The sequence below is a fragment of the Guyanagaster necrorhizus genome (assembly GCF_019112545.1).
Source record: "Guyanagaster necrorhizus MCA 3950 unplaced genomic scaffold BT62scaffold_9, whole genome shotgun sequence".
NCBI lineage: Eukaryota > Fungi > Basidiomycota > Agaricomycetes > Agaricales > Physalacriaceae > Guyanagaster > Guyanagaster necrorhizus.
Genome location: NW_025064888.1, coordinates 1,314,244 through 1,332,246, shown reverse-complemented (window position 1 = coordinate 1,332,246; position 18,003 = coordinate 1,314,244). Strand labels below are relative to the sequence as shown.

At 46.1% G+C, this 18,003-nt stretch overlaps 3 protein-coding genes and 1 non-coding gene across 4 annotated transcripts; all 4 read left to right on the top strand.

The window, feature by feature from the left end:
* The first annotated feature begins 15 nt into the window (after positions 1-15).
* Positions 16-6,968, top strand: BT62DRAFT_1075156 (glycosyltransferase family 2 protein). The gene is made up of 12 exons (XM_043179089.1): positions 16-456; positions 512-3,547; positions 3,596-3,921; positions 3,978-4,332; positions 4,383-4,602; positions 4,659-5,231; positions 5,289-5,312; positions 5,370-5,459; positions 5,519-5,583; positions 5,632-5,798; positions 5,854-6,577; positions 6,635-6,968. Exons 1-12 carry the CDS (start codon positions 95-97, stop codon positions 6,735-6,737), a joined length of 6,045 nt encoding a protein of 2,014 aa, XP_043041323.1. The 5' UTR covers positions 16-94; the 3' UTR covers positions 6,738-6,968.
* An 84-nt stretch (positions 6,969-7,052) lies between these two features.
* Positions 7,053-9,127, top strand: BT62DRAFT_966918 (phosphatases II). Its single transcript, XM_043188842.1, has 7 exons — positions 7,053-7,475; positions 7,558-7,811; positions 7,866-7,919; positions 8,012-8,204; positions 8,288-8,556; positions 8,610-8,663; positions 8,723-9,127. The coding sequence occupies exons 1-7, from the start codon at positions 7,396-7,398 to the stop codon at positions 8,989-8,991; spliced, it is 1,173 nt and encodes a 390-aa protein (XP_043041322.1). The 5' UTR covers positions 7,053-7,395; the 3' UTR covers positions 8,992-9,127.
* A 395-nt stretch (positions 9,128-9,522) lies between these two features.
* On the top strand, positions 9,523-11,299 carry BT62DRAFT_930864 (acid phosphatase). The gene is made up of 6 exons (XM_043186021.1): positions 9,523-9,890; positions 9,944-9,952; positions 10,010-10,179; positions 10,226-10,412; positions 10,470-10,750; positions 10,817-11,299. The coding sequence occupies exons 1-6, from the start codon at positions 9,708-9,710 to the stop codon at positions 11,286-11,288; spliced, it is 1,302 nt and encodes a 433-aa protein (XP_043041321.1). The 5' UTR covers positions 9,523-9,707; the 3' UTR covers positions 11,289-11,299.
* Positions 11,300-11,687: 388 nt separating this feature from the next.
* On the top strand, positions 11,688-11,772 carry BT62DRAFT_t64. Its single transcript has one exon. It is a non-coding gene; the product is annotated as a tRNA-Arg (tRNA).
* The last annotated feature ends 6,231 nt before the right edge of the window (positions 11,773-18,003 follow it).

Below are 18,003 nucleotides of genomic sequence, written 5' to 3'. Positions count from 1 at the left end.
ACCGTTTGTTATGCACCTGCCGTTTGCCTCTTCTTTGGGTTCGTCATCGTCTTGAACAGAGCCGAGAGCGTCTTTTCACCGTTCCTTCTAGGCTATGGCCTCAAATTCTACCCAGGCTACCGCCTCTGGCGACCTGGTCGACCTTGTGTCGTCTTCAGGTTCGGCCACCATCTATCCTTCTGACGACGCTATTCTCGCTGTTCTTCAGGCCCGCTTTCGAGCAGATCTACCCTACACTAGAGTCGGCGCATCCAATTTGGTCGTCGTTAATCCCTACAAGACGCTCGCCAATGTCAACGATATCAGCGCAAAAGAGTATGAAGAGCGGTGCTACAAGGACACCACCCTTCCCATGGTGGACACTCCGAAGCCTCTTCAGCCGCATTTATACGACCTTGCAGCAAGGGTATACCTCGTAATGAGGCGTAGGAATGAGTCGCAGGCTCTTTTGTCGAGGTGTGTAGTCCCTGAACTGAACTGCCACTTTTTACCGCTAACGCGACATTCCCAGAGGTATCACTGGCGCGGGGAAATCGTCGAGTATACGTCTCTTCATCAGCCAGATACTTCGTCTCTCTAGCCATTCCAACAAAGAGGCGAAGCTTGCCGACCAGATCAAAGCCCTCGGAACCATCCTTGATTCATTCGGCAATGCGAAAACGCTCATGAGCCCCAATGCGTCCCGCCACACCCGATATCTTGAGCTGCATTTCAATGAACGGGGTCGGATATCTTCAGCAAAGGTCCTTGCATTTGGGCTGGACAAGTCGCGCCTCAACCGGCTAACGCAGGAGGAGCGGACATACCATATCTTTTATCAATTCCTTGCCGGTGCGACTACCACGGAGAGAGACAATCTCAACATAGAAGACCCCTCCGATTATGCCCTTCTTGCGTCGTCGGGAACATATCGTCTGCCAGCCGGCCCGTTCAGTGATGATTCCATAGCGATGGGCGAGTTGCGACAAGCCATGCGGGCTCTTGGTTTCAAGCCCAAGGCGATGTCCTCCATTTTCTCCACTCTAATCGCCATCCTCCTCCTTGGCAACCTCCAGTTTCATGATGGAGATACCCATGACTTTGCCGCTTACGTCGCCAACACCCCCGCACTTGATCAGATAGCACGTCTCCTCGGTGTCATGTCTGAAGACCTTAGCCAGACACTTACGACTAAGACAAGTTATGTTCGTAAGGAGCTTTACACAAGCCTTCTCAATGCCGAGCAGGCCGCAGTTCAACGGGACCAGTTTGTTCGCGATCTCTACGCCATATTGTTTTCCTTCGTCGTGGAGACCGTCAATCATAAACTTGCGCCATCACAGAAAGATCCTCTTCCCCATACCCAGGTTGTTATCCTCGACCAGCCTGGCTTCCAGACACGTGGTCCCACGGGTACTGGATCCATGGCGCTTTCGGGGGTTACGCCACTGATTTCCGCGTATGGCCAGAACGGGTTTGATGAGTTCTGTATAAATTTCTCCGACGAGTTGCTCCACTCGTACGTTCAGCGCTATATCTTCGAGGACACTGTCGGGTACAATGGTCAGATTTCGGGCGATGGTCTCTCACTACCGTCAATTTCCACGATGGACAATCTGGCCTGCGTGGAGCTCATGCGGGGACCTCAAACCGGTGAACGGCCCCAGCGAAAGCCGGGTGGCGTGTTGGGCTCTCTGAATAAGGCGTGTTCCTCGTTCAAGTCGGGCAAGGGTGGGAACCTTCGTAACGAGGATTTGCTGCAGGACCTTGTAACCAAGTTTGGTGTCCATGCATCTTTTGTTGCGAGTCCTGCTGGTGCGACTAGCAAAACTATGTTCGGCATTAACCACTATGCCGGTTCTTGTTCGTATGATGTCATGGACTTCGTTGAGAAAGACACGGACCTTTTGGATTCCGCTTTTGTTCCTCTAATGCGCAACTCCGCGGATGCTTTTGTGGTGAAACTTTTCTCGGGTCCTTCACTGGCCGCCGAGAGGCACAGCAGGGATGAAAGTATTGTCGTGCAAGCCCAGGTTTCGTCACTACCCCTTCGGTCTCCCACCCCCATTATATCCTCTAGCTCTCCGACGCAGGAGGAATTCCCGGAATTGGACCGCCAGAAGACGTACCCCGTGACGACCCAAATCAACTTTACCCTCGCCAACCTTTTCGCTACCATCAGTCATGCTCGTCTTTGGACAGTCTCTTGCATACGTCCCAACGACTCTGGCTCTTCGAACTCATTTGACAAGCGGCGAGTGAAAGCGCAGGTCCGGGCGCTACTTCTACCTGACCTGGCGTCTAGGCGCAGCGTGGAGTACATCTCGGACTACGAAGTGTCAGAGTTCTGCGAGCGTTATGTGCCAACGATGCGGGGGTCGGAGATGGAGAGGATAACGCAGTGCGCCCGCGCCAATGGATGGAAAGAGGGTGTGGACTATGCGCTTGGACATCGCATGATCTGGCTTTCGTACTCTGCATGGAAGATGGTAGAGGATCCTCTCCGTGCGTCAGAGAAGGAAACCCGAAAACTTATGAAAGAAGGAGGCATGTTAGATGACGAGGATGAGAGTGTTGAGCGAGACGATACCACCGAGTATACCCACCAGGAAGGGCTGGCCCCTGACGTCGGACAGGAGAGCGCGGAAGATCTGTTGCTGGCGCGTACCGGTTCCCACGGGACGCAGTATCGCGATCCGAACGTTGGGGTGTACGGTCAAGGAGGTTTGCTTACGCCCAATCTGTCGAACACGCAGAGAGGGTTCGGGCCAGATCGTGACAACGAGGATGAGTACTGGGACAAGTCAGGTGGAGCTTCGTCGAATGGGGCACAGCCTTACAACAATCCTTCGAAAGAGGCAGACGGGCTTGTGGTTAAGGAAGTGGGGAATGCCGTCGAAGAAGTGCCTTCGTCTCGCTCACGGCGCGTCTGGCTTGGGATGGTTTGGACCTGCACCTTCTGGTTGCCAGACTTCCTTTTAAGCTGGATGGGCCGGATGAAGCGTCCTGATATCCGGCTTGCCTGGCGAGAGAAAGTCACCATCTTTTTGCTCATTTTCCTTTTTAACGCCATCGTCATCTTCTACATCGTCGAATTCGGTCGATTGCTGTGTCCTAACTATGACAAGGCATGGAACACGGTCGAGGTTTCTGAGCACCAGGGCGACAGTGACTGGTGGGTTTCCGTGCAGGGCAAGGTGTACGATATGACGAACTTTGTGCAAGGAGATCATAGTGATGTGACTGGCACAGCTAGTAATGGTGCTGACAGCCTAGAGACCCTGGCCGGTTCCGATATGACTTACTACTTCCCGGTTCCTCTCGTCCTTGGTTGTGCGGTTCTCGTTACTGATGATACCCTGGCATTGACCAACAAGAACTTCTCCGATTCCGTCCCTACTGCCGTTCATACGTCGGGTGCTTTGACCTCTTACACCTCGAGTAAACTGGCCAACTCTGATTGGTACAGCGCGACTTTCCTTCCCAAGATGGAAAAGTACTACAAAGGGCCACTTGTGTATTCTTGGAGCACGATAAAAGCGGATGCAAGCGACACTGATATAGCGAAGTAAGCACCAGCTCGTCTTTACTCATGCATGTTTACTGATCATTCAAGAATTTGGGCTGTATGGGACGATGGTCTGTACGATCTGACAGATTATTTCTATACGCAGGACACGTATTCGACGGATACGTCCTATGAATTTTTGGACAGTAGTATTGAAGACGTCTTCAAACAGCAAGCGGGCCAAGACGTTACGAGTGAACTCGTTTCAGCCCTGGAAGCTTTGAACGAGACTTATCGCGATCAGAACATCAATTGTCTCAAGAACAACTTTTACGTCGGGGAAACAGATTTCCGCAAAACGGCTCGATGCCAAGTGCAAAACTACCTGCTGATCGTCTTTACTATTATTATCATGTCTTCTGTGGTGCTGAAATGTGCGTTCGTTGTTTCCTGCCTTGACCGATGAACGTGTTCTGACTTTCTTCCCTAGTCCTTTCTGCATTGCAGTTCGGCAGTAAACGCAGTCCAGAACTTCAGGATAAATTCATCTTGTGTCAGGTGCCGTGTTACACAGAGGGAGAGGACTCGTTGCGCCGCACGATTGATTCCCTTGCTGCTCTTAACTATGATGACAAACGCAAGTTGATCTTCATCATTTGTGATGGTAACATCTTCGGTAGTGGTAACGATCGTTCGACACCTCGAATTGTTCTGGACATTCTTGGCGTTGACCCAAAGCTCGATCCTGAGCCTCTATTGTTCAAATCCGTTGGTGAAGGTTCCAAGGCGTTGAATTATGGGAAAGTCTATTCTGGTCTGTACGAGTTCGAAGGACACGTCGTTCCGTATGTCGTTTCTGTCGCTTCTGCTCTGCGTCGTGCTGATTCATCTGTAGTTACATGGTCGTCGTTAAAGTTGGCAAACCTACGGAGCGCTCGAAGCCTGGTAATCGTGGTAAACGAGATAGTCAGATTCTTCTCATGCACTATTTGAACCGCGTCCACTTCGATGCTGCTATGTCGCCTTTGGAGCTCGAGATATATCATCAGATGCGGAACGTTATCGGTATAGACCCGGCATTTTACGAGTATATTTTCACGGTGGATGCTGATACGGTGATTTTACACACCTTTCGATTTCATGAGCGTTACTGACAGATCATCTCTTACAGACTGTTACGCCTGAATCTCTCAACCGGCTAGTGTCGTCGGCCGCTGATGACTCCAGTATCATTGGCATATGCGGTGAAACCAAGCTCGAGAACGAAGATATGTCTTGGTGGACAATGATCCAGGTCTACGAATACTACCTTTCTCACCATCTCTCGAAAGCCTTTGAGAGTCTGTTCGGTTCAGTGACCTGTTTGCCGGGTTGTTTCTCATTATATCGGATTCGGACTGCCGACAAGGGGCGACCCATCATCATCTCTAACCGGATCATTGACGAGTACGCAGAGCCCAACGTCGATACTCTACACAAGAAGAATCTATTCTCGCTCGGAGAAGATCGTTTCTTGACGACGCTGTTGATGAAACATTTCCCCACGTTCAAGACCAAGTTTTGTGCAGACGCGATCGCTCGTACCATGGCCCCTGAGTCTTGGCGCGTGCTGTTCTCTCAGCGTCGTCGATGGATTAACTCCACTGTTCATAATTTGTGCGAGTTGATTCTACTGCCTGAGCTTATTGGTTTTTGCTGTTTCTCGATGCGATTCTTCGTATTCCTTGATCTACTGGGAACTTTGGTGCGTATATGATTTCTTGCATCGGGCTTGTACTTGTCTAACGGGGTCCCGCGCCAGATCTTACCTGCCACTATGGTTTATGTACGTCTTTTTTTTTTAGCTTCTTTTGGGATTCTTTCGTTGACGTGTCTGGCATAGCTGCTGTATCTGATTATCGTTGTATCGACTGGCTCCTCGGCGTTCCCTGAAATCGCCATCATCATGTTGGCAGTTACGTATGGCTTGCAGGTAAGTACTCAGCATGCTTTGTGTGTTCCTGTCGTCTGTGTTTGCTGACAAATACCCAGGCTTTGGTCTTCATCCTCAAACGGGAGTTCATGCTCGTCGGCTGGATGGTTGTTTACATTCTTTCGTAGGTCCAGCGTGTCCGACTTTTTGCATGCAGTCTAATTGTTTTCAGGTATCCGGTTTATAGTTTCTTCTTGCCGGTGTATTCCTTCTGGTGCATGGACGAATTCGGTTGGGGTAACACTCGTCTCGTCATTGGTGAAGGCAAGGAAAAGAAGGTCATCATCAACGAGGATGAGAAATTCGACGAGTCTATGATACCCTTGAAGAAGTTCAGCGGTAAGCGGCACTCCTGATATGGTCACTGACAAAGCCCTGATCTTTCAAAATGCAGAATATGAAGCTGAGGCTTGGGAAACTGGTTCACGTCATTCCGACGCTACGGGACACAGTAGTAAGCCCCGCTCTCGTCCCAATGGCTCAAGGGAAGAATCGCCGCACACGTACCACCAGGCTTCTCAAGCTGGTGATTACTACCGTGATACGAATTTGACGCTCAACAACTCGTCCAATCCCAACCTACGACTTGGCAGTCAACCCTCCATTAGCAACTTGTCGCATCGTGCAGCTCAGCAGGCGCCATACGGCTCATCCATGGGACCTTTCGCTGGTGGACCCGGATCTGTGCATGGCTCTGAGTATGGAATGAACATGCCGCAAATGGCCCAGATGGGGTATGTGAATACGGCTGGTAGCATGCCTTATCAGCATACTGCAGGCAGTATGGGCATGGGCATGCCTCAGATGGGATATCAGAACACCGGAAGCATGTACGGTATGATGCCGCCCGGTATGGCTCAACCAAACCCGATGATGCCTATGAACACACTTGGTGGCAGTTTAGGAGGCGGATCGCAGTCAGGACATTCGGGCGGATTTGGGCCACCAACGCTGCCTTTCGGAGGCGGCGACCAGCGGCCGATATCGACGTACTCATTGGCCACGACCGTTAATCCTTTCGCAGGTCCTAACAACAACCCTAACCCTTCGGATGAAGAGTTGGCTGCGGCTCTGCGGAACTATCTTAGTACACAAGATCTGATGACCGTATCCAAGAAGTACGTGTTTTCGTGTTCTATTCTACTGTGATATTTTTATTTATCGGACTTTTGCAGAACTGCCCGTGAAGCCATGGCCGCGCGCTTCCCTATGGCGGACCTCGGATCCCGTAAGGATTTCCTCAACAAATCCATCGACGAAATTTTGTCGGATTCGTAAACGCTCATTTACATTATGACCCTTTTATTCCGCATATAACCGGACTTCCTGGCAACGTCTCTCACGACTTTTTCTTTCTTTCGAATTGCTTTGCATTGCAGTGGTTGAACATGTTTTGGCTCGTGTAATACTTAATGGACCTTCACATGGACTTCTATATATATCTTTACCCTAGTCGTCATTTTTTGATTTCAATCACATAATGGGACGAAACATCATGATTTCTGTGTCAAATTTGAGTGCCGGAATGATGGTGGACGTGATTTGGAAATGAACGTCGAAAATATTTACTCTGCTCTGTCGTCCTTCAACGTTCCCCCCTCCTCCCCCTCTCCTTCACAAATGCAAATTTTGTGAAGGTGCACGTTCGGAAAATTTCCAAGCTCCTTTTCGCTTCCTTTTCCTCAGCACGTTTAACCGTTAATAGTGACACTAAGATAAGGAACTTTGTAAAAAACAATACTGGGTGAGTCCGAGAGTGCTCGAGATCTCCGGAAGAATTCGGCTTCGATGGCAATTTGAGCTGCATCGATTCTTCCCGAACAGGCATCCCGGTCCGGTGCAATTATTTTTGGTCATTTCCGATCTTGGCTTTCTTATCGAGTTCTTATTATTTGGACCGTGGCGAGCCCTTATAGGCTCTTGCCTTTCTACCACCATGACCATCAGCGCGTCCTCACAATCCCACATGTCCGCCAACTTCAGTGAAATCGTCAAGGGACAACTATTTCTTGGAAAGTACGTCCAGGTGGCGCGCCTTTGTCTCAGTCTGACGTTGATGTTGTTTTTTTTTGTTTTTTTTTTGTTTTTTGTCTCTTAGTTTGACTTCTGCGATGTCTGCTGGGCAACGTAGTATGCTTGGGATCACGCATATTGTTTCCGTGTGTCCTGAATATTCCTCCACGGGCCCCCATCATTTGGCCATTGCTGTGGACGATTCAGAGTACGATGATCTCTTGATACATCTTCCCAGAGCATGCGCGTTCATTGAGTCTGCCCTTGCCCAGGGCGGCTGCGTCCTTGTGCACTGTGTGATGGGAATCTCAAGAAGTACCACCGTTGTCGCCGCGTACCGTAAGTAAATCTATTCGCACTATCTATTTCTTATCTTATTACCCTTGTCGTCAGTGATGAAAACAAGGGGAATAAATACCTCCACAGCCTTGAAGTTAATTAAGAAAGGTGCTGTAGCATCACCTGATGATTTTACCCTCTCACGGCGCACGTCTTCTCATTATTTATTTGCATTTCGGCACCCTTTCCCCCCTCACCAGAGCGACCATGTGCCCATCCAAATTATGGATTTATCAAACAGCTGGACGTCTTCGCTGACTGCGCTTATGCGCCGAGCCCCTCCCACCCCACCTACATCTCCTGGAAACGGCGTCAGCACCAGAACGTGACCGCCTTCCTCAACCGCATGATCGACACAACGCCCATAATCCCCGATCAAGTATTTCTGAGCAGGTTAAAAAATATTTCTTTTTTCCCCTAAAATCCCTTTCTGATGACGTCGCTGATATATATATTTTTTTCTGGCCCATTCGCAGTGAGTTTCCGACGGACGCGAAGCAAGCAGAGTGGTTGATTTTAGAGCTTGGTGTCACGCATGTTTTGTCGCTGGCCCCTGCGACGATGCCAGACTTGCCGTCGACTGTGGGGCACCGACATTTCAGTGTCCATGGCGAGAACCGGGCCGACCTGCTCGTTACCCTTCCTGATTGTTGTCGCTTCATTCGCGATGCTGTCGCTGATAACGGCGTGGTTCTTGTTCATTCCATCATGGAATCAAGAGCCTGTATCGTTGTTGGAGCTTACCGTACGTCTATGACACATACATAACCTATTGACTCTCTGATCGTTGATCGCTAGTAATGTATTTGCGAAACCTAACGCCTAAGCAGGTGTCTTCCTGTATCCAAGAAGGTACGTCTCGCATATCTCTTCCTCTAGATTTTTGTGGCTTATGAGTGCTTTCTTCCAAGCTCTTCCCCTCTTTTCGCCGTCTCCCAATTTTACCCGACACTTGGAGCTATTCGAGTCCTGTAGGTATGCGCCGTCGCTAGAGCATCCTCTCGTAGAGGAATGGACTAGGGGCGAAGTCTCTCGCCCCGGATTAAAAACTGCTGGCATCATGAACAGTCTCAGCGCGTCGGTCCTCAGCGAGACAGCCGTAGATGTGGACGCTTTCGGAGAAACTCTGACGAACATTGCGAGCAAGCAGAGATTGAAGAGCGGTCTTGTGCATGCGTAATTTTCCTGTTCGTTTAATTTGCATCCCTTAGATATCATCGCCAACACTGCATCCATCCCTAGATTTTTTCTCCCGTTTTTGCTATGATACCATGTCTGTTGTATAATAAATAGTCTTCTCGTCGCATTGATTGCGGTAACTTCAGTCTTGTAATTGTGCATGGTTATGGAGTGAATCAGGCACGTGCGTTCTCTGGCGAAAGAGCCTTGAAAGTATATGGAGACCAGGCGGGGTGATGGAAGAATTATAAGTGCAGTACTGAACCGTACGTTAAACGAGCAAAACCTGAGCTCAGACAAGGTCACCGGTTTTTTTGCTCTGCTCATGTAGATACAGCTGGCTTCGATATTATGCTCTCGTGACATAAACGATGAAAATAAAATAAAAACAATAATAACTTGGTTTGAGGACCATCCTGTCGCATAAATACGATTGACGATCCGACTTCCTATTACGGAGATAGGTCGATCCTCGGGATTCAGCGGCCGTGACGCAACTAGTGACATATCCCAGAATAGACTTGTCGTACAACTTGCCACGCACGTTTGAGAGACTCGGTTGCCTTTCCCATGTTTGCCCCGCACTTCTGGCCTCCATGAGCACCGGCTGCTCCTCCCGGCCCCGTCATGCGTTCTTCGAATTTCTTGACTAGTAACACCCTGGCAACGACTTCGCCCACACGTTTGAAGAAGAATTTGAGCTTTTCGCGGAGATCCATGATGATGATGTGGGTCTCAGTTGCAGCTTGGATTGGGCTGGCACTGTATTTTCCCATTTACTCGTTTGGATCCTACGAGGCGAATCTCTCTGTTGCTCCATTCTCGCCGAATTGGGCCCAGTATTCTCCATTTGTTTCTCAGGCGGAATACCATGTGCCTAGCAACTGTATAGTGACCCAGGTTAGGAGGTTATTAACCATGCTCTGTTGTGCTGGTATTGATGAGAATGCTAGGTAAACCTTGTGAGTGTTTTGGGGTATCGTTATATCCGAAGGTGTGGTACTGAAGAACTGCACCAGCTTGAAAGACATGGCGCGCGCTATCCCACTAGCGGTTCTGCTGCTCAGATTGTCTCCGCCATCGATAAGTTAACTGCCGTTGGCTCGTACACGAATGAACGCATGCAGTTTTTGGTCAATTATACATACGATCTGGGAGTTGCCGATCTTCTCCCGTTTGGTGCAGCACAGCAAGTCACTATTTGATTAGCGTTCGTGATCTAACTTATGCTGCAGGGCATATCAATCCGGAGAGACCTTCTTCCAAAGGTATTCGTATATTGTCGATCAAGACCATATCCCCTTTGTTCGAGCTTCAGGCTCGGACAGGGTTATCAAGTCAGCAATGAACTGGACTGCAGGATTTTCAGCTGCCAGTTATCATGTCTACAACCCATCTTTATCCGTGATTCTGTCTGAAGACGTGAGTGGGAACTACTTTGTTTTTTTTTTTTGCCGATACTCATGAAACCTTTCCCAGTCGAACGATACTCTCGACGACAATATGTGTGAAAACGCTGGAAACTCCGATGAAGAAACCAACGCCTGGTTGGCCGTCTACGCTCCTACCATAACAGCTCGTATCAATGACGGTGCTCCTGGTGCAAACATCTCCAACGCTGACACATACAGTCTTCTCTCGATGTGTCCCTTCGATTCCGTGGCTAAGGAAAAGCGTAGTCCTTTCTGCGACATGTTCGAGCCTGCGGACTTTGAGGGTTTCGAATACTCGGGAGATTTAGACAAGTACTATGGCACGGGGTTTGTTATTCATTCATTCATTCAGTTCTTCCTTTCCGATTGCTGACAGTTCGCAATCTTTCGCAGATATGGACAAGAACTGGGGCCAGTCCAGGGTGTTGGATACGTCAACGAGCTCTTAGCGCGGCTGACTTCCTCCCCAGTTCAGGACAGCACCCAGACAAACCACACCCTTGACTCCAACCCGGAAACCTTCCCCCTCAATCGCACCATCTACGCAGACTTCTCGCATGACAATCAGATGATAGCTATATACGCCGCCATGGGGCTCTTCCCCCAGAGTGCCGATCTTGACCCGACGAGCCCAGATCCGAACCGCAGCTGGCTTGCCTCGAGGCTCGTGTCGTTCTCGGCGACCATGATGACTGAGAAATTGGAATGCGCGGGTGAGGAGCATGTGAGGGTTTTGGTGAACGATGCGGTGCAGCCGTTGGCGTTCTGTGGGAGTGGGGATGGGTTATGTTCGTTGGACGCGTTCGTCGAGAGCCAGGCATATGCGAGGAACGATGGGGACGGGGACTGGGAGAAATGTTTTTAGGGTTTAGTTAGGTGGGGTGCTCTCTTCTCTTGTAGTGCTTGTGGATTGTTTTCTCACTCACTGTTCTCGGCTTCAGGTAGCTTGTTCATGGCTTTTTGCCACCATCTTGTAACATCGTTCGCAGCTGGATAAAGGGTGGTTCGCCATATGAGAGTGCAGTTCGTTAGTTGCAACTGCGGGAACCCACTATGAGAAGATGCGTTTTTCCTTTCAGCCAGAACAGGACATATTGGATGTGTTAAGTGGGTCACAGAGTCTTCTTTGCACCCTGAGAAGCTGGTAATCGTTGAACAACCACCCCAAGAGCACAAGTACATTCCTGATTCTGTAGGTGGTAAGTAAATCATACTAACACCTCATGTTGATATTTCATATATTGCTATTCTCTACTACTAATGTGGCTACCTGGCGCAATGGTAGCGCGTTTGGCTTCGATTGCTGAATGGTTACCAAAAGGTTGCAGGTTCGAGTCCTGCGGTGGTCATTTGTACTGTGTACTTGTTCTTTTTTGGTCCTCGCTAGGATTGTGCATGAAACCTTCAGAGGGTGGAGGGTGGAGGGTGAAGGAAGGGTGAAGGGAGGGTGAAGAGAGGGTGGAGGGGTTAAGTTATGGTTTTATGCTGGTCTGTCAGAGAGGGAGGATTGTTGATACAGCAATTAAGAATCTCCAGTGATCTCTATAGAGATAGATATTTGAAATTTTTGTCCAAGTTTGTCAGAAATTTTGCTAAAAGGGTTCATCTGAAAAAATTCATCTGAACTTTTATTTTGACCACTGAAAAATTGCCAAAATCACTCAAGAATTGCCAGAAAATGCAGTGCAAGTCTGAAGTGTAAAGTATTCTAATATCCAAAGCAGATGTTGGTGGTTTAGACTATTGCAGTCATCCATCACTGACTTGGTTCTATCAAACTATGCCTGTCTGAATTCCTTCTTAATCCAGTGAAGAGTGTCTGCTGATGGAATTAGAACATTACAGAGTTTTAGGATCATTATCACTGAAGCTCTGCTATAATGTTATACTTGTTTTTTTTAGCAGAATTTCAGTAAGAACAGTCACAAGAATTGAGTATCATAGTAAGATTATTTAGAGATAGAACTGAGTAGTAAACTGCAGAAATTTGAAGCAGTCACTTACACTTATATACAACAGTCTCAGGAATATTGATATACTTCTTGATCTATTCATTCTTGATCCAAAATAGATTGGTGATAAGTTTATCATAACAGTAGATTTTCAGCTTTTCAGTGTCTATGAGAGAATACCAGAGTAGAGGTTGGTCTGGACAGATGATGTGAGATGTAAGAAACTGTCTTGATTGGAGGATCTGAATAAAAATGATTTATCAAAGTAATTTTGCAGATACTTACAATAAAAGAGTCTCACCATTGACAAAAGAACAAAGAAGTTTGATTCCTGGAGATATGAAGCAACATCTTCTCTTTTTCTTACTCTTGTGTAAATCAGATAACTCCAATGACTCTATGCAAACTGTGACAGTCATATCTCTCTCTATGCTGAAAACCAATCTTTTGGATATCAATAGTTGAGTTGAGTGGGAAAAGCAGCTAAATGAAAATAAATAGAAGGATAATGAAGAACTGGCAGATATAGATGAAATAGATGAAAGAGTGTTATTCTAAGCAGGAATATATATCATACATTATTTATTGAACAATTCTGAGTAAACTTTAAACAAGTTAGACTACTGCAAGCTCTTCACTTGAGCAAAAAAAAGATACATAAATATCTCCAGAGAAACACTGTCACTCATTGCAGGACATATTCTTATTGTATCAGACCATCTCAGTTTGTGGGCAGGCAGAGTGCTGGCTGATAGCAGAGCTCACCTGTATGACTGTGTCTATTGAGTTGCCTAATTAGAACTTGAGCTTCTATCTCACTCTCTGACCTCTCTCATTTCCATCTGCTTTGCAATGAAAGTAGAATTATTAGAGGAGATTGCTGAGTGGTCTAAGCTACAGCAGATCTGAAAATCTAGACAGTGTTTATAGATTTTGAGAGGATTATGATATAATTATTATACTATAATCAAGTGATATTCAAGCCAGTGATGACTGATATAAATTCTAAGGCTTTGCACTGTACTGTATATGATGTATAGCTATATAGAGAATGACTGTCAACTATCAGAAAATTTGGCCTTGATAGTACAGTGATAGTGATAGCCATCATTACTGTATATATACTGATGATTATCCATAAGAGTGGAAATCAGAGCCCAGTGTAGCAGAAATAGTCAGCTTTTATCATTTATATTCATATTAGTTGAAAAAACTAACTAATTTATCCATTTTTAGATACTCATATAGGATCTGTACAGTCTAAAATAGACTAAACCCACTGATAATACAGATACAGTATCTGTATGTGTTATGATTTTTGCTCTTTTTTTGCCTTTAACTCCTATTTATACTTAGTCAGAGCACTAAGCCCAGTGCTTAAGACTATGAGATAAGCTTAGTCATTACAACAGGCCTAGTTTGTCATTGTCTTCTGACACAATGACAATGCTTGACAATGCACAATGGACTTTTTGTAGGTAGTAATGACATCTAAGAACAAAGGGCATAATGACTGGCATAAACACAATAGATAGTATTATTTATAGTTGAACAGTCTGTAGTATATAAGTAGGATGGCTCTTGCTGGTATAACCCCAGCTTTAAGCTAAAGTTTATTTATCTCATTTCATTCTCAAGCTATCTTGCAAAGGCCTTGAGGTATTTGGTCAACAAAGCATAATAGTGAACTCTAGTGGATGGTTTGAATGTGAAACAACACTAGTTTATTATATGTTTTGATCACATGCAACCTGAGTCTAACAATTAGCTTGAAGCTGCCTGCTTTCCTTTCTTTATGCACAATAAGCATGAAGGAAACTGAATGCCATCCATACCTACTACAACTCCTGATCTAATCAACAACTTTTTTAAACTACTAGCAGCTATCATAGGCATGCTTTTAGGTTTATTGGCAATCATACAATTGTACTGAAGATGACAATCAGTCACTGCTTGGATAGTCAGACACTATCAGGCTTTTCAGCACATTCAATAAGTTTTATGAAATGTCACATCCAACCTCCCTCTCTACAACATCTCCACCTCTGCCAGAGTCTCCTTTCAGCCTCCACCAGGAATCATACCCAAAGCTAGGTCTAGCAGCTCACATCCAGAGAATGTTCAAGAGGAGGAAGAACATTGATACCCCTTTAGACCCTGAAGAACAGATGACTGAGACAGCAACAATCATCTCACTAGATTCTGAAACCCATGGGTCTCTCCTCCCATCTCTAACTATGAAGACAAAGATCTCTCCAAAGACTTCTTTAATGACTTGCCATCCTCCAACCCTTCCACTGCTCCAAGAGGGCCTGGGGTTGGAGACTATGCTAGGGACTCCCTTGATGCCTCTCAGATGGCTTCAAGATCCTAAAGTGTATTGCCAAACTCAGGATACAACTCTCTCTATGCTATGCTGGCAGGAAGCCCTGTCTCATCAGTCTATACTGACTATAGTAGTTATGAGGCCACCAACTTCCAGTCAAATGATGAAGAGCTGTGAGAACCATAGACAGCAGGATTCACAGCTGGGATCAATGAGAGCAGAAGGCTTCACATCCAGCCCTATATGGCTGGGAGTCCCTGACATTATTCACCAGACACACTAGGAAGCTATGTATTTCCTGCTATCTGAGCCAAGTAGGCCAGGGTGGAAAGAGAAGAGTGAGAGCAAGTCCAAATGGCTGCAGAGAATGCAGCAGATCAGGCTTTTGCTCAATATGAAAATGAGCAGTACAACTGACAGTGGCAATGTGAGCAGCACCATCTGGAAGCCACCATCTGAGGATCCAGCTTCCCATTCTACTATGGCCAGGAAACCTCAGACCTCCCCTTCAGAGAGCTCAGCATCCTCACATGAAGTGAGACCAACCCTTGGGCAGGATCAGCTGAGGTAGTCACTGCTAGTGAAGCCATCTGATGCATCACATATCTCCTCCATCTCTGAACTGACAGTATCACCAATATTGATACCATCACCTCCCATGCTGAATCCATACTTGATGCCTACAGGCTTTGAGTCTCCAGAAATGCTCACATTTCTGACCACAGTCTTAGGTGATTCCTGAGTGGAAGAATTGCAGTGCTCTTCCTTAACCCCTGATATTACTGAAACTTTCACATCTATCACTGAGAATTAGAGAAACACTGAGTGTGCAGCAGTCATTGCAGAGATGTTGAGGTTGGCACTGGCTGACCTATCAACCAGTCTCCTTCTCAATCCACTCCTTGATCTGCCATCAATAAAGCTGGACCCAGCACTTGAGTCAATGACCAGTTCACCAGCTACAGTCAAAGCCTCTGCCCAGTCCATTTATAACCAGCCAGGAAGCTCCCTCACTGAGAACAGCAAGGATGAGGTGAGCAGTGAGGTCAAGGATGATGAGGAGGAGAATGAAGACCCCTATAGGCTGGAAGACTTTATGAGGTATGCAAAAGATGATACAGATGAAGAAGCATTAGAAGAAAAAATACAGAGGGCTAGGAAAGGGGAGTATCAGGACCTGTATGAAGAAGGAGTAATGTTCTTATGGTGAGATGCTAAATGGCTAGCCTCTCCCATGAGGCAGAAGTATATTCACATGGACAATTTAGAATGGTGGAATATTTTACAATATTTCACCACTAAATATGCTATTTTGACCTATAATAGAAGACATCTGGAAGATCAACTTGATGACTTGCCAGTATACAAGTCTAAGTTTAAGATTCAACCAATGCCATAGACTTCATCCACTGCTCTAAAGTGAGCCATATATATGGCTCCATCAATCCAAATCAATAGGAGCTAATACTCCTATACAATACCATCAATCCAATCTTCAGCAAACCAGCTATCATGATCCTGACCACAGCCAGTCAATCAGCCTTCTGGCTTCTGAAACCCATGGACCAGCAAAAAGAGTAGGTTGCTCAGTAGACAGCCACCACCTGATGAAGCTGAAGAAAGTGGGATGGAACTAGTGAAGGATGACTTCAAGGCTATTAAGCTCAGATTCATGATCTGAAATGGAATGATAGTATGAAAAAAAGCAGCCCCTCTAAGAAGCCCTGTGACTGACAACAATTCTCTTTATTCATTCTCAGGCCCACCAACTGAGTGGCAGTGTCTGCCTTTTGATCAATGGCCCAATCCTATAGGCATCCTACTGGAGAACACTGCCATTCTCCAATGCAAGCCAGATTTACTCTGAAAACCTTGCCTATTCAAGAGTGCTTTGGATGACATTGACCATTTTATAGTAGACTACAAACAATATTTCAAGATTTATATTGCCTATCTAGGGTCTGACATGAACAAGATTGCTTTTGCCTTATCATACCTTGAGGACAAAGCTAAAACCTGATGAAACCTGATTTTTCTGAACTTCTACTCTATGATCTGATAGTACCATTGACTGCTGTTATAGCCCATCTTTAAGCAAATGCTCAATGACAAGTTCATTGATCCCACTGTTCAAGAAGTTCATAAAGTTAAGATTAAGAAATTCAGAATGGATGATAAGATGGCTACAGAATACTTTGATGAGCTGGAGCAACTTGCCAAGCTTGCTGGAATACAAGATGGTATTGCTAATGATGGAAGGATGATAGAAGCATTCAAGTGAGGTACTCTATCATCTTACATCAAGATGATTTTGGACATTGGAAAATTCATTCTGAAAGAGTATGATGAGTGGAAAGAGTAGGTTACTGAAATGTACAAGGAGTGGCCACAGCAAAAGGTGGAACAGGCAAATCTCCAAGAATATTACAAGCCAGCCCAGACTATGAGTCCAAAGCTCAGAAATTCTCCCAGCAAAACAAACATGTCAACAACTACCAGCACATCAACAGCACGCAGAAAATAAGGACCAGAACCACTTACACCAGGACTGAAAAGTCTATGGATATCAATCATCTCAAGAAGGAAGAGAAATGCTTTAACTGCAGTTAGAAGAGCCATATGTCATGAAACTGCCTGCAGAAGAAGCAAGTATGAGAAGATATTCAGACCCAGATCATCAAACTGCAGAAAGAGGAAGAAGAGCTCAGCCAGAATACTAAAGTAGAGGAGATAAAAGACAGGGCTGACCAGTGAGTGATTCCACTGGATTGGCCAAAGGACTTGGCTGTTAGACTTAAGTGTCACATGGACAGAAATATGTGATAAACAGAAGTCATCTTGCACTTTGGGTGATTGACTGAGTCCACTGATGCATATTCTGATTGATATGTCACAAGGCCTTTAGAACTGGCTTGAGTATAGAATGATGTGTGAATAAACTTTAGCTTGAAGCTGGGGTTTCCAGCAAGAGCAAGCCTCCTTAAATATTGTACAAGTCCATGCTAATTATACTACTGCCTATTGTGCATTATCATGTCCTTTGTGCTCTTTGTCCTTGAGCATTGCTACTGTATATAAAAGGTTGATTATGCATTATCAGGCAATGCTGTTGCATCAAAAGACAATGACAGACTTGGCCTAGTTGTGATGACTAAGCTTTTGTCTCACAGTCTTAGGTGCTCATCCTAGCACCCTGACTAAGCATAAATAGAGGTTAATAGAGTGAAAAAGAGAAAAATCATAATATTACCCCCTCCTTAAGACCATCATCCTGATAGCTTAATTTAGGGATAATTCATATT

Excerpts from the sequence above, each read along its gene's own strand:
- BT62DRAFT_930864 (XM_043186021.1), top strand. The coding sequence starts at position 9,708 with ATGATGATGATGTGGGTCTCAGTTGCAGCTTGGATTGGGCTGGCACTG. Across the intron at positions 10,413-10,469 it reads CCGTGATTCTGTCTGAAGAC|TCGAACGATACTCTCGACGA; the intron begins GTGAGTGGGAAC and ends AACCTTTCCCAG. Across the intron at positions 10,751-10,816 it reads GACAAGTACTATGGCACGGG|ATATGGACAAGAACTGGGGC; the intron begins GTTTGTTATTCA and ends AATCTTTCGCAG.
- BT62DRAFT_966918 (XM_043188842.1), top strand. The coding sequence starts at position 7,396 with ATGACCATCAGCGCGTCCTCACAATCCCACATGTCCGCCAACTTCAGT. Across the intron at positions 8,205-8,287 it reads GATCAAGTATTTCTGAGCAG|TGAGTTTCCGACGGACGCGA; the intron begins GTTAAAAAATAT and ends GCCCATTCGCAG. Across the intron at positions 8,664-8,722 it reads GTCTTCCTGTATCCAAGAAG|CTCTTCCCCTCTTTTCGCCG; the intron begins GTACGTCTCGCA and ends CTTTCTTCCAAG.
- BT62DRAFT_1075156 (XM_043179089.1), top strand. The coding sequence starts at position 95 with ATGGCCTCAAATTCTACCCAGGCTACCGCCTCTGGCGACCTGGTCGAC. Across the intron at positions 457-511 it reads TCGCAGGCTCTTTTGTCGAG|AGGTATCACTGGCGCGGGGA; the intron begins GTGTGTAGTCCC and ends CGACATTCCCAG. Across the intron at positions 5,799-5,853 it reads ACCCTTGAAGAAGTTCAGCG|AATATGAAGCTGAGGCTTGG; the intron begins GTAAGCGGCACT and ends TTCAAAATGCAG.